This window comes from Pseudopodoces humilis, chromosome 6 (assembly GCF_049639895.1).
Source record: "Pseudopodoces humilis isolate 2021_Gansu_Grassland_sample_001 chromosome 6, ASM4963989v1, whole genome shotgun sequence".
Classification (NCBI taxonomy): domain Eukaryota; kingdom Metazoa; phylum Chordata; class Aves; order Passeriformes; family Paridae; genus Pseudopodoces; species Pseudopodoces humilis.
In genome coordinates this window covers 25,541,165-25,556,789 of record NC_142205.1, presented here as the reverse complement: position 1 = coordinate 25,556,789, position 15,625 = coordinate 25,541,165, and the positions used below count along the sequence as shown (strand labels likewise).

General features: G+C 36.7%; 1 protein-coding gene across 1 annotated transcript in view; it reads left to right on the top strand.

Annotated features, from left to right (window-relative positions):
- NFXL1 (nuclear transcription factor, X-box binding like 1) overlaps positions 1-15,625 on the top strand; it is a 46,739-nt gene that overhangs the window by 16,785 nt on the left and 14,329 nt on the right. Inside the window, exons 16-18 of the mRNA XM_005517729.3 lie at positions 5,019-5,159; positions 8,063-8,229; positions 8,991-9,060. Of these exons, the coding sequence (XP_005517786.1) occupies positions 5,019-5,159; positions 8,063-8,229; positions 8,991-9,060 (378 nt within the window). The remainder of the gene's footprint in view (positions 1-5,018; positions 5,160-8,062; positions 8,230-8,990; positions 9,061-15,625) is intronic.

Genomic DNA, 15,625 nt, shown 5'->3' with positions numbered 1-15,625 from the left:
GTGGGTGAAAAGAACAACAGTGCTTGTCTGTTTGTTGCTGAAACAGATGGGCTTTGCTTTGTTTTTCCACAGTAAAACTTATATGTATATTAGCCAGTTTTTTATTGAGTCAGTGACATGGTTTTTGATAGGACATGCCATATCTCACCTGAACTGCCATGAATTTATGTATAAACGCAATGCAAGCTGTGGTCAATAGACCCAGTCTGTAACGTGATCTAGGCAATGTAAAAGGATTTGGTCCTGTTCAGATGTACATGGCTGTGAAGTATGTCCGTCCCCATAGCAGAAGGACAGTATTGCTACTCTTACTAGAGAAAATAGTAATAATTACTACATGTTTATTACTACTTGTTTCAGAATAATTAAAAAAATATTTCATTTTCTGTCGCATACTAGTCTTAGCAAAATCATTCAGTGGCTTTGGGTCATGTTTTATTTATGGATTTGCATATAAAATAAGGAGAAATCCCCATGTGTCTACAGCTGATTTTATTTAGATTTATCAATGCTACATGGTACTGTAGATGAACTGTTACTTCTCTCAGCCAGCAGTGGGTGGTGCACTCTCCTGCTGAAGTGCAGCAGTTCCTTGAGTGAAATTGTCTCCTATTCTTGGAGATTTTGGCAGAAGTTATGGAAGAGTGATTCATTAAGGCCTGTGGGAAGTGTATTTTATTTGCAGTGGATTTTCTGCTCACTGTACATTTTTGTGTTGTTCTGAGATCTCTGGAAAGAAAAAAACCAAACATGTAATGTCTGTTCACTGTTTGACAGCCACATTGGTTCTTAACACATAATCTTAGCTCAAATTAATTTACTTTTGTTAATAAGAGAAAATATAGGTATTTATGAAAGCTTTCCTCCAGTAGAAGTCTCCAGCCCCTGAGGGGATTTTCACTGGGAAATGGGAACTGTTCACAAGTGACAAAAGTAGTAGCAAGTTTCTTCAGCAAAATTTTGCTGTGAGTAGGTGCTTATTGCTGTGCTGTGCTACTGCTTACGCTGGACTGTTGTTGTGCCTCCTATAATGGAAGATATATAAAAAAGAAACGAGGAATGAAGCAAGCTATAAAGTCTTCTTGTATTTTATCAGGATGCCTGCTGACAATGTGTAGAATAGAGAATAAAAAAAAACCACCTTAGGACTGTATAACAAGCAAATCTATAGTCTAAGTTTTTAATATTGGATAGTAATTTGTGTAGATATTGAAACTGGTTGTTTGTAGGGGGTGTTGTGTGTGGGTTTGTTGTTTCTTTTTTTAATTTCTCTTTGGTTTAATTTAGGAAGTATTTTCAAGGGATTGATTTAGTTTGAGCTCTTACATGTTCTGGCATTTAGAATAAGCAATTTATCACTTAAGAACAGACTTAAAATTACTTTTCAGATAATGTAATTATACAAAATCTGTGCTTAGTGGAAGTATGATTCTTCATGATGTTTAAGCTAAAATAACATTTCTTTCAGCTGAAGTCTACAGCCTTTTCTTAAATAATTTTACATATATTTAGAAAAACAAATAACTTATTCTTCCATTTGTAAATTCTTAAAAGTAGCTCTCAATTTTGTTTCAGTTTGTGTGTCAGAAAAACCACCTATCAACACTTGGTGCCATCCCAAAAAAGAAATTTCGATGTTCTAGCTTTTTTTAACTGTTACATACATTGGAATTTCATAGCAGTAGTACACATATGCTCTTTTAAAATCTTATAAAATTAACTTCTTCTAAATCTCTTTTTATGGGAAACATTAATTAAAGCTGATACAAAGTAAATGAAGACGAAGAAGGAAATCTTTACTGACTATGATATCAATTTATCTACTGTATATAATTTTCTTCTAGTTGTTTCAGTTCATTAAATTTTTTAGATGAAGGAAAATGCTCAGTTTTTCTTCCTTCTAAATATCCTGTATTAGGCTTTCTGTCCTGGGCATATCATTGAACTCTCATCTTGGTTTGTTTTTTTTTTTTTCTAAATTTTATTTTGCTGGTTGGTTTTTGTTTTTTGTTTTCTTTTGGCAGGAATTTAATGGTATGTTTTAGTATTCTGAGTGGGTTTTAGTTTAGTGGGTTTAGTTCTGGTTCATTCATACAAGGAATGAATACTCTGCCTCTAAGTAAAATTTTATGTAAAACTTGATGAGATTCATTTTTATGGCTAAACACCTTATAAGGGTTTCCAAAATTTCCTTGTCTCATTGATTTTTACTTTCATAGTCTTTATCTGTTAATTGCTTTTATGCATTTGGGAGATTTCATGGAAAGCTTCTGAAAGTTGTCGTGACTTTTTTCCTTTCCTTTCCTTCCTTTCCTTGTCCTGTGGAAGACACGGAGTCTGAAATTGATGCCTTCTTTTTTTTTATTTTTTCCCATTCAGCTTTCATAAAATGCTTATGGTTCTCATCTGCTTTCTTCATTCTTCAGCTCATCAACCTCCTGGAGTCTGTGGCTACTTTGATGTTTGTCATTGTAGCAGGAGTTCCAGCCCCCATTTAGCCATTTCAGAAACTCATTCCAACTGTAGGAAGTAAAACTTTGCTTTGTCTTCTGGATTTATTACTCAGATCCACAACAGAGAAATGGAGGAAAAAAAATAATGTATTTTTAAATTAATTGAAAATTTTCAGTGTTTGGCTACAGTGTCAGTTGATTCCAGAAGACTGTCGTATCTTGCTGAGCTCAAGCTGAAGCTCTGCTGCGTGCAGAGAGAGGGCTAGAATGTTCCCTTCAGTCAGCCCTCTGAAAGCTACCATTGTTGCCTGGCTGGCTTGTGTGCTTCACCACCCTTGCCTTTGTTTAACAGTGCCTCTCAGCTGTGTGCTTGAGGGATGCTACTGAAAGGGATGCTCCACTTCTGCCTAAGTGCTTGGCTCTAACTGGAGCTAGTGGTTGTATCCTTATCTGTTGGAAGACTAGCTCCTGGTAAAAAAAAAAGTCTCACCAACACTATGGAACATTGCAGCCCTAGAGCTAATTGCTATTACCACCTCAAAGTGTTGTCACTGCCTGAACCACAGCAGAACCATAGTCATAAAAAGCTGAGTGGCAATGGGTGAGCAAGGAAAGGTAGAGAAGTGGGCGGATTGTAATGTTTAATACATTTTTTCTTTCATTCTTTTAGCATCCTTTGACTATTTACATTGCTACTGAAAGGGTGTTGTGCTCTGAGGAGGGAGATGGAGTAGGTTATGAAGGGGTGGGATATTAGGAACATTAAAAGCTTTGGTAACTGGTGTGTGGATTCTGGGTATGGTACTGTTCTCTGCTTCAGACCCTGTTTTTATTAGGCCTGTTATTTTGCTGGCTTTTCCTCCTTTGGTCACCAGAGGCATCCATCAGAGACAGAGTAGGATGTTTGTAAGGGGAAGTAGGAACCAGGAGTTTGTACTGCTTGATATAGTTGTTGTACTAGTGCTTTAGTCAGCATTAACTTCAGCTCTGACACGGCTGTGAAAGTGGTTGGATGTGATGGCCTCATGGTTTTCTCCTGTGTATGCCGTGCTTGATGTTCAGCCTGCTGTGCTGGCTTCTCTTCAGTCTTAGTGAGCCAGGATGATAAGAGGAGTTCAGAAGTCTTGTGAATGAACTAGATTTTGCAGTGATGTGATGTGGAGTAGTATTTTTTGGGTGAAGCCCAGAAACATTTATATAGGCAAGTGGACTTAAATTGTACTTTGTGTGATTGAGGGAGATGACATGGACAGTACTGAAGGGAGGCTGTCCCTCAATATGTGCTGTGGGGCCATCTCTCTCTTTTCAGTTCCTGTGTTCACCTGTTTGTATGGCCAAGCCACTGGCAAAAGACAAGAAACTTGGTTCTGTTGGTTCCTTTTCTTACATTTTGATTATTTGAATCATCTTTCTGTAGAGAGAGATGTGTGTTAGGACTTGTTCAAAGTGGTAGGAGATTGCAGTGACAGCTGTAGAGTTTGAAGAGAGAAAAGGAATGGGTACCCTGCAAAGCTGTCCAGTCAACTGCAGTTGCAACATCAAATCACACCCTTAATCTAGTCCAAGTGAGTTATGTCACATTAGCCTCTTGTGTAATAACATCACAAATAGTTTGTTTTTCTCCGTGAAGTGATCATGAAATTAAGAAATAGAATCATTTTTTTTGACAGCATCACAGAAAACTAATTTTTTTGGTATTATATAATGGTTAGAAAATGGTAAAAGCGAGTTTCCTCTAATCCTTTTGTATAGAGGGACTTGTATTATTCAACTTCAGGCAAGTAACCTAGTTAGGAGTTTACACTGGTTTCAGTACCAATGAAGAGTAATGGCTTCTAAGTTAATGCTCTGAAGAGTACTACAGAGTTCTGTTAACTGGAGTGTTGGCCTCAAATTGGAAAGTACAAATGTGACATAAGACAGTAAAATCTTAGTCCTGTTATGGAGCCATTTCTGCTTCTCCTTACCTCTCCTGGGAGAGGAGTACTTCTCTTATATTTGATGTAGTCAGTATTTACTTTTTAGAATTTCTGGTTTGCAGGTTGTTTTCTGTTTTTCAAATTGTAAAATATTTTGGGTTTATGGTGACCATAACACAGTTAGCATTGTGAAAGTAAACTGTTACTGTATTCTGCAGAAATACTAAAGCACCCTAGGAACCTTTAATTGAAGATGTGAGTGTAATTCAGAAAGATGGAGGAAATGACACTAAAAGATATGGGGGTATAATAGTCTTTCAAAAAGAAAGGTAAACTATCCTGTAAAAGTTAGTTGGTTTAATGAAGTGTGCTTTTTTTTTTCCCCTATTATAATCAGTGTAAAACAAATTTGTGTGGATACGTTGTTATGTGGACAGGAACCCAAATGATACTTAAAAAAAAAATCGAATAGAATTTCACTGTTGTTTTTAATTTTGCAAAGGCACTGGAGAACCAAAACTTCTCTGTAATAATACTGTCTGTCTATGTGTGTAAATATAAATATCTCACACATTATGTATGTGCAATGTTTTTATATATAACACGCCTGTATATCTATATTTATTTATTTGTTTTTAACTTTTAGGTTAGTCCGTTACCATGTCACTCTGCAAATCCGTACTCATGTAAGAGATTTTGTGGGCGGCTTCTTGAGTGTCAGAATCATACCTGTATGAAAGAATGTCATCATGTTACTAAATTGAGCAGTAGTGCAGATGGAAAGAAGGTAGGTTAATTTTCTTTTTACTTTTATTTTATTTATTTTATTTTTGTTTTAATTTATATGGATATGCATTGTCTTCAGTTGTACTTGGAAAATAAAGAATTTGCAGCTGGAAGGTACAGATTTATTCCAGATCCCACTGGGAGACTTGCATGTATGCTGATTCCATTGATGCTGTGATAGTTAGCTGATCTATGATATTTCCTTGGACTATAAATCTGAGACAATATTATGTTTTTTGCAAATTCTATAACTGTTTGTGTTGACATTACTTTGGTTTCATCAGGATCTTATTTAACACCCTTGAGAAGTCTCTTCTGAAGTTACTTTCTGTAACTGTAAAGATCAAGGGAGCTACTAATGATACCTATATACAAATGCACTTGGAGTCTACTGGGGGAACTATTTACTGAGGAGAGCTTAAATAGGCTGAGGAGGCTGGGAGACCTTTAGGAGAGCACTGGAAATGTTGCAGGATTGCTGAAGACTTTTCAAAATACTGGGATGATATATTCATGTTTATCAGTGTCTACTAGACTCTGTCATTTATGCAATTAAGAAGTTGTAGGTGTTAACTACTGAAAATAACATGAAACAAAAGTATAAAGCCTAGAAGTGTTCAAGTTACAAGCAGTCAGAACCACATACATGTTTTGTGGTTTGGGAGAGTCATGATTTGGAGGAAAACAGCTTCTCAAGTTTTTTTTAAGCATTACTTTAGTAAAAGTTTGCAGCATGGGCAGTCTGAGCATTTAGAAAACAGAGAAGCAGAGAAGTTGGGTACAAAGCAGAAATGTTATATTTTAACTAGCTGTTGTTGGCATTAATTTTTCACAAATGGGCTGGGACTGCTGGGTGATGCATCACAAACTTTATTCAGGCACCCTTTTCAGCTACAGACACAGGAGACGGCACAAGCTCACGTCTGCCACGAGCAGCCCAAGATCTCTTTGTTACAGAACATTTTGAAAATTTTTTGGCCAATAGCATATTGCTAAAGTTTACAGACAATTGTTCTAGCCAATCACTAAAAGCACACATACACCTGCTTCAGACAGTGCTTGCTTGTTTGCTTTCTATTAACAATACATAATACTCTGTCATTAAGCTTAAAACTTTCTGCTGTCTTGGGAAGCATATTTTTCTGCAGCCTTAGGATCTATCTTAGCCAAGCCTGAAAACTCCACTATTGTTTCATGTCCTTGCATAGTGTATTATTGTATCTTCTTTACTTTCAGGCTTTGCAGCTGCAGCTAGCTCTAAGTTCTCTGCTTTTTCTTTTCTGAAGCCTGTTTTCACAGCTTCTGAAAGTCTTCTTATACTGTTTCCCCACAGCTGTTATATTTAACTTAAATAGCATAATACCCCTGTGGATTTGTGTCCTGGAAGTGGTGTTGTTGTCATCTAATAACTGTATATCATAGCTAACACATTAATCTATTTATGATTGTGAAAATTTTTTTCTGAGGAGTATGGGCTGTTAGTGGAACTGGTGGAACAGTAACTTGCAGCAATAGAATAACATCAGTAAACAGTGACAGTTAAGCATCCCCAGTTCTGACTATAAGAGGCTGCCTGCCTGCTGCTTCAGTTAAGCCAATTAAAATGTGAATGAGTCAGGATTATTCCTAGCTCTATTTTGAATGAGGCAGTACATTCTCTGAAAAATGTGAGTCTATGTACCTGCAAAGCATAGGTAAATCTAATTTCTCAATTTTCTTAATTTCTTACAAACTTAAGTTGGTGCTGACCTTTAGAGCTTTTGTTCTCTTGTTTTGGTAGACTAAATGTAGTCAGGGCTGATTAAATTTCTGGCTTATATGTCTGAGTAGTGAATTTTCTGTCTGGAATTTCAGTTTATTCTGCATGTTGTGTTAGAAAAATGTTGCAGGAGGGCCATCTGTTTGCTTTTACCTACTGTTATATGATAGTTTTCTAAATGGTTTTACTTGCTGTTGTTTTTCTTAGATTTGAATTTTTGTGAATAAAGATTTGTAACTAGTCATTGTACAAAGGTTTCTTCTTAAACTTCAGCAAATATTGTTCACCTATAGAAGGAGAAGGGAAAGGGGACTGGGGAAAAACTATCAAAACCTTAAAATTCTTATGCTGTTATTTTGAACAGCATGAAGTAGAACATTGGTGTTGGAACAGTCTTTTGGGGAAGCTTTGTGTAGCTTCATTCTTGGATAAATTTGCTTTACTTTGGCTGACTTCTTGGAAATGGAACATTGAATGTGATAGTGGGCCTTAAATATTATGCTGTGTAGGTTAAGTTGATAAATCATGTCAATCTGTCTGGGTGTGTTTGATCACAGACTGAGTTCTGGAAGTATTGTTAAGAATATGAGTAGAAATGAAGCTTTATTTGCTGTGCTGTGATATTCATCACCTTGTGCCAGTGATCCTATTACCTGGAATGAGAGTAGTAGCTCTGGTAGATTTGTGTTTGGTCTGTGGAGCAGAAGCAAGACCTTAGGCAACTCCTAGGATATACCCAAGTTAATAATCCTTTTTGGAAGATTATACAGAATATCACATGTGTATGGAAATTGAATGATTTAAAGTTTGTTTCTTAAAATCAAGCAAACGAACCCCTCCACCCCTGTATTAGAGAACAGTATGTAGTGACTCAAGCATTATAAGAACATGGTGAGTGGGATAAGGTTCTTTTATGCCCAGGAGGGAAAACAGAATTCTCTTTGACTAACAAACACTGGCATTTCTGGTTTTCTCTTAAAAAACATGTTTTAGTAATTAATCTTGCTTGTGAAATATCATACTGAATAGCTTGATTCTCATCGCAAAAACACCCCGACTCTTTCTTCTATGTAACAGGTCATTAATGACACCTCAAAAAACAAATACTTGGCACTTTCTTTAGTATTTTGTTTTTATTTTGTTAGGCGGGTCCAGAATGTTCACAGTGTGAAGAGGAGTGCACCAAGCCCCGGCCAGCTGGCTGTCCTCACCGATGTGTTTTGCCCTGTCATCCTGGGGATTGCCCATCGTGTCTCCAGATGCTTAAAATAAAGTGTCACTGCAAACTATCAGTACTGTATATTGAATGCTTGTAAGTATCAGAACACCACCCAGCTTTTCATTTGAGTGCTGTTAACTGGAAATAACAATTTGAAATGTCTGGGGATGGGAGCCACTCTTATGGGAATTTATAAAATTTCTCTTGATTATAATTTCTAAGATAATGTTTCTTCTATTTAAATTTTGCAAGTATTTTATTTGGTATTACTGTTAAAATTGCTATAAATGCTTGGAGTCTCCTGAACAGAAACTGTTTTTAGAATACAGATAATCCTTTGAATTATGCAAATATATAGTAATCCACATAATATTTGTTCTATATGCACTTCTTTTAGCGTATGTAAAGAAGAATTTTATACAAGTATTAGGATGCATGTAGTTAGTCTAACAGGTTTTTGTCTTCGCAGTTAATGTCCTTCAATTTCTAGATGTTTGAATTGAAAAACTGCTTAATTTTTCAATTTGTACACCTTTTTAATAATTTGTGTATGTGGATAGACATTAAGCTAGACTTCATGAAATATAAGTTGAAACTTGGGAACTGTTCTGAAAATATTCATCATATGCAAGTATATTTTTCTTAATTTTCTTTACAGTACCTCAAGTCCTCTAAATTTGTGTGGGTTTGTCTGTAAAACAGGGCAATTTCTATTAGTCACACAGGATGTGGACAAATGAGTCCACTTTTCTTTACAGTGAAATATACTGAAAATACACCCCTAATTGCATTCACTTTTGTTGTTTTTAAGTTGGATTTTTTTTAAAAACACAAATACATCTTTCCTTTTACAGAAAGCTAACATGTGCTGATTTAAAAGAAAAGGAGCTTCTTATTTCCTGCAGAAATCAGTGTCCAAAAGAGGTATGCCATATTAATAAAGAAATACTTGAGTTGATGGATATGTGGAATTTGTCAATATAGGCCAAGCAAAGTAGAGAAGCTTGGTGTAAGTGAATATGTTAAATGATAGATGTGAAGGTCATTAGTGAACTGTACTTGAAGGACATTTATTAATGTATTGCTGTCAGCTTGGAGGGTTTTATTAAAGGAACAGAGATTTGTCTCCAAGGCACTAATGGCTTGAATGCTTAAGCATGCAGATGAGGTTGAATGTGGAAGAGTATGTCCTCTAACACAGTGGAAAACTGGTCATCAATTTATATCTCAAAAATGATGCTGTTTGATTAGGAAAACACTGAGAATTGTGTTTGCTATTCTCATCTAAGTGCAAGTTTAGAACCTGTGCAATTTGGAGGCTAAGGGATTTTATACTTAATAAATGAGATGAGCTAATAATGCACTGGTGTGTTTGTGAAATATATGTTAAGTAGTGTGAAATGGAAGACAAGCCAGTTAATCTCTCTGCTGTATCTGAGCACATCTAAAGGTTTTCTGTGAAGAAGAGAATAATGTCCTTACTGCAAGATACGTAGCCTATGAACCAGTAGCATCAGTAAAGAAGATTGCTGTTCAATACTACATTTGAGTAATAAACTTGGTGGAACAGGGCAGGAGGTGGTTTGAGAAGTTACTGGATTTTCATCAGAAGCGGTTTAGAAATGTTTCAGGATTTCTCTTGCAGCAGTGTTATCCATAAATGGACGTGAGGGATGGGCTGAAACACTTTGTCCTTGTCCCTGCCAGTGCTGTGGTTGTAGGCTGCTTGTGTGCTTTCAGAAATTCTTGCATTACATACTATTCTATGTTTGTTCCTTAGTTGTCATTAATTGTGCTGAGAGTGACAGCTCTTTCTTTACTCCAGTTTCCACTGGAGGGTTAGAAAACATGTGAAGTGGAAAAGCAAGAATTTCATGATCATCCAGTGTCAGAAACTTCAAATTTGAATCCTTGTCTTCACTAGAAAACTTTTATTTTGAGTAAATGCAAAAATTTACAAGATTCCTCCTGCTTTTCCAGCAGTGTCTGTTTCTTGGCTTTTCAGCCAAGATTGTGTTAACCCCAAGAGGAAGGCTGTGCTCTGTGCATATTTGTCTTCTGCTTTTTGCCCTTGCAGATGCCTATGTGATGGATTTTTTTTTCTGTATGTGAATGTTCCTGTCACAATTTTCTCATCTGGATGTCTGAAAGCTCTCTTCCTGGTGGGGGAACACTTTGGGACATTATTTAATTATCCATTTACCTCTTAATTTTGTCCTTTCATGTCCTTCTCTGTTATTTTGGTTTTATTTGCTCCAAGACTTCCTTCTCTGTATTTTCAAGAATGGTGATAATCTCTTGTAATAAACTATGTTCTGTATTTCAACTTCTCTTCAAAGATTTTTTTTTTCCTGTAGCTCATCTTTGGCTTCGATTAATGTAACTGTTGTGATTTTTCTGGACATGTTCCCCAGACTTAGTCTGTTACCTAAAATCCACCTAGCAGTGGTCCCAAACTTTAGCTTGCAGTTCAGAATTGCCCTGTTCCACAGATGCCTTTTTTACTTAGTTTGGTGGGATATGAAATAAAGAGTACAACAACAGAATTTACATTAGTTTTATAAAGCTTTAACTTAATTCTAAAATTCATACTCCTATAAATAGAAAATAAGGTTGTTTGCAGCTTCTGCTATCCAGGCAATTGTTTTAGTGTAATTGATGATGGAAAAAATGCATGTTCTTCCTTTCTGGTGATGCTAGCTCTAGCTCTTACTGCCTTTCATGAAATACAGAAGTTACTTGCTGTTAGTACCTTCTTGCTTCAGGTAGTTCATATCTTTGTGTTACAGTTCATCCTACTTTCTTCAGATTGTACTTTGGTAGTTACATGGGTACTGTATGGGGTTTTTACCAATTTTTTGCCTAAAAAAAATCTGTTCCATTTCTCTGAATACTGAACAGTTCTAGGGATGTTTTGTTTGTTTCTGTTTTATAAACAAAATACATCTCTGCAGCTTTGAGAAAATTAGATACCTGTATCATAATGCAAATTACACTGATTGTTCACTTTTAAAGGAATCATTGATAAACACAATTTGAAGGGGCAGCCCTCACAGATACCACCCTGCCACTCCCACCACCACCTCTCCTCTGCAAATGCAAGCCAAGCCCATTTTGTTGTTTTTAACTTTTGTCTTATGAGACAAGAACTTATAAACAACTTGGCCAGATATAAGATGGATAGGACTACTGAATTTAGAGCATTTACAGATTGCAAATCTAAAATGTTTGCCCAAAACTAATTTTTAAGTGTGTTTGTGTGTAGTTCTGGAAGCCTCGAGTAAATTTCAAATTAGTGTTTCTTGAGAATTTTGTTATTCAGTGAAGCTGACATCAAATCATTTGCAGAGCTCAGTGAAGCTGATGTTTGCTATAAATCAGTGTGCACTGTCACTCCTAGCCTGCAATAATGCAACTTAGGTTCAATAGAATGCAGTATTTTACTGCAGTTGTCATTTTGAGATGTTTTTGGTTAATGGAAATTGCAGTAGACAGTATGCTACCCTATTTGTTTTACAGTTGCTGTGGTACATTTGGAGATAAATGAAACAAATTATATTGTCAGGTCCTTTGAAAAAATGCTACAAAAACTTGAAAAACTTTAGAAGTTTTTAGCTTTTCTTTTGGCTAAGATAGTATAAAATTAAAAATGTGACTTCCAGCATTACACAGTATAGCTCACATTTCCATTCTGCTTTAGGGAGAAGCAGTGTCTTTAATGCTGCCACAGCTGTTATATATGAGATATTTTAATTAAAAAGTTAATTCTCTTATTTGGTAGTAATAACAAGATATCCTGTTGACGGAAATTTGACTTTTTTTTTTTCTCTTCTTAATCAGGGTGATTAAATTCTTATGATCATGCTTGTAGATGTTTTGAGACAATTCTTACATAGAAATTTTAAGTCTATCAGTTTTCATTGTTTGTTTTCCTGTCAGTATTTGTGGATCTGTATTTAATACTTTATTCCATGTATTTAGTATTTTTTGACAAAATAACCATACTTTGTAGTTTTACTGTGTACTCTGCTTTTGTCTTAATGTGAAATACGGGACTCCATTTGATAAATTTCATTTAACATGATGGTGCAGTAGGGACAATGTCATTTTTCCTTCTGTACTCAGCACTATTGAGCCCACATCTAGAATCCTTTCAGTTTTGGGCCCCTCACTACAAGAAGGACATTGAGTTGCTTGAACGTGTCTAGAGGAAAGCAACACTGCTGGTGAAGGATCTGGAGCACAAATCTGATGAGGGGCTGAGGGAGCTGGGGTTGTTTAATCTGGAAAAAAGGAGGCTCAGGAAGGACCCAATCATGCTGTAAACTGCCTGAAAGGAGTTTATAGACAGGTGGGGATTGGTCTAATTTCACACAGGTGACAGTACAAGAGGAAATGGTCTCAAGCTGTGCCAGTGGAGGTTTAGATCAGGTATTGGGAAAAATGTCTTCACAGGTGGTCAAGCATTGTACTGTGCCCAGGGAAATGGAAAATGGTAGAGTCATCATCCTTGGAAGTGTTAAAAAATGTATGGATGTGGCACTTGGGGATGTGGTTTAATGGTTAACTTAAGAGACCCAGTGATCTTAGAAGTCTTTTACAACCTTAATAATTCTGTGATTCTATACATTTTTAAAGTATGCATATATTTTTCGAGTTTTTAATGCATTGAATTAAACATTCTGGAAATAAAATTTAATTCTGTAAACACACACTGCAATTGTATGTGGATTGCAAAAATTTAGTTTTGTCTTTGGAAGTGGTAAAATTCTCTTATGTACTTAGCTTTTGGGATCAGTGCTCAAAAATGCTATTTTCTTTAGTACCAGGCTATTTTCTCTATTACCAGATGTGTATTAACAGGTTATGTTTATTTCCTTCTGTTGGAGTTCACTTAAGCCTCCGTGGGTGTTGACAGAGTTTATCATCATCAGGTATAATGTTAAAATTTAAATGCATTGCCTGTGGGAAAAGTGTTTGTAGGACATATTTTGGTTGGCTTTTTTTCAGAGCTGTGGATTAAATCCCTTCTTTTAATGGCCTTGTGATATCAAACATAAAGCCTATTCAGTCTGGGCTTTAGTCCAGAAGCTGTTGACAAGAGATTCTGTACAGTAGAAAAGGATCTAAAGCGGGCACACTGGCAGGGAAACTCAACTACATTTGATTTTCAATATTGGATTAAACAAACTCCTGTGCTATAAATATTTTGGTCTAATGATGTCTTAAGAATTTTATTGCATTAGCACTTAGAGGTTGAGGTGAGGGTTACTGTATTGAATTTGCAGCTGTGACATGTCAGTTAGGACATGACTGTTTGGGCTTTGACACGATTAATGAAAATGTGCCTAATTACTATGGAAGAGTAAGCTGGAAGTAATGGTTCTAGCCATGGCTTGTTCTAGCCAACATGAGGTGACTTCCAGGTGGGACTAGATGGATTTACTGTGTATGATGCTTTTGTATAGGGAGCCAGGCCCTCCTACTGCATAATGTTCATGCAGTAGCAAATTGGTTTTGCAAAGATTGTGGTCACTTGTGAGGAAACTTGGCCATTAGACTCCATGTTCTGGGTGGTAATCTGAATTTGGTACCATACAAGGCTTACACAAGTTTCTCCCCCCGTATTTTCAAAATGAGGCAAAATATTTTTTTTTATTTTGGGGAAAAATATTTGCTGATGATCAGTTGTGCCTAAGAAAACCGAAATTCCATCTTTGATAAGGTGGCCAATTTATATATTTTTCCCTCCAGATAAGATGAATAGATGAGATCTGCTGCACAAGGCTTCAGCAGAGTGAGCCAATGCTACTTAGTGAATATCTAGTTCAGATACTTGAGAGGGTTAATACCAGCATGAAGGTGGCTGAAGGAAACAACTGTATTTGATTATCTTTTGAAAAAAACACCCAACTCCCTCCCCCAAACAACATCAAAACTAAAGGAAAAGCTGGAGCAAGAGATACTAACAATAAGGAAGATTTCCCAAGGACTGAACTGACACTTAACTTTGCATTGTTTTCAGTAATGATGTTGGCAGCAAAAACATTGTAATTTTCTGATTAAAAGTTGTGGGGTGTTGTCAGTGTATGAGGGTTGAGGAAGTGCATCTGTAGAACACATGTATTGGGGTTATGTTATTAAATAGAGAAAAAACCCCAAAACAATAAGACCTTACATGTGCAGCTTATAATTAAACTCCCAGGAAACAGCAAATATTCTGTTTTTCACAGCATGATTAGCTGGAGAGAAATGCAATGAGAGCTGAAGATGTTCTGGGGAAGGTACTCTACTAAGAATGAGGGGCAATTAAGGCATTGTACAAAGTCCTTCTTGCTGACATGTCATTTGAAATATTACATGCAGTTCTGGCTGTGTATTCAAGAAACATTGATTGAACATAGTTGAAATTCAATTAAAGGAATACCATGATAATAAAGAGCCTTTTAAGAAAAGACAGAAATACTTCAATATCAGCATAAGAGCTGTGGCTTAAGAACAAACTAGAACAAACGTAGGACACTCCAAAAAAAAACCTCTTGCATCTTCTAGTGAGCTCCTGGAGCTGTGAAACAATAGAATAGGGTCAGAATGAGGGACTGTTTTCACGATAAGCTTTCATCCAGTACTGGAAGGATATGTGAGGTACTGGATTTCAGGACTGAACATGGTGACTTAAAGGTTTGTCCTAGTTTAGGGCAAATTAGGGAGGAAAACTCCAAATGGGGATTTCCCCAGGGAAATGCCACCTCCCCACCAACTGGTCCGGGAAAGGAAAAAAAAATTCCTTGGAGAGAAGTGGAAAAAGCTGTTTATTTAACAGAAATTGAATAATATTAAATAATAAAACCTCTTGCTGTTCGATGGGATGGAAAGTCTAGGAAGAAAAAAAGTCCTTTTCATGTGGTGTAGCTCAGCTCACTCAGGTTCTTATCAGTCTTTTTGGCGCTGAAAAGGGCCGCGGCCCAGGCCCCGGTGGGCCACAGGCGTGAGCTCCCGGGGTTTGGCTGGGTGTGCAGTCCAGAGCAGGCTTGCACAGATCCAAGAAAAAAAGGGAAAAAAGAAAAAAACAAAGGTCCAGGGAACTCCTCTGCCTCAGCTAGCTAAAACTAACTAAAAGCCAGAGAGAAGCTCTGTCCCGCTGTCTGTCCGTGCTGCAGACACCACAGTCCAGGAGCGGGATGTGTGGGAGTGATGTTTTTCCTTAACACAAACTGCGCGCTTCTTCTTCCCCCTCTCTTGCTCTCAAAGCCAGTCTTAAAGGTGCAGAACTTAATATATAACATAAACCAGACGACTGGGGATACCAGTATCATAAAGTCACCCCAGGACAAGGTTCCTTCTAGTCCTGTGTGAAATATGCTGAAACAGTAACTAAAAAACTCAGCTGAAACCACAAAGTAGCAATTATAGCTTTTGACTGTCATGAACATGAAGACGTGTGTGTCCTCTGTAATTTTAGTCTGAAATATTTGTGTTCTGTTTAGGT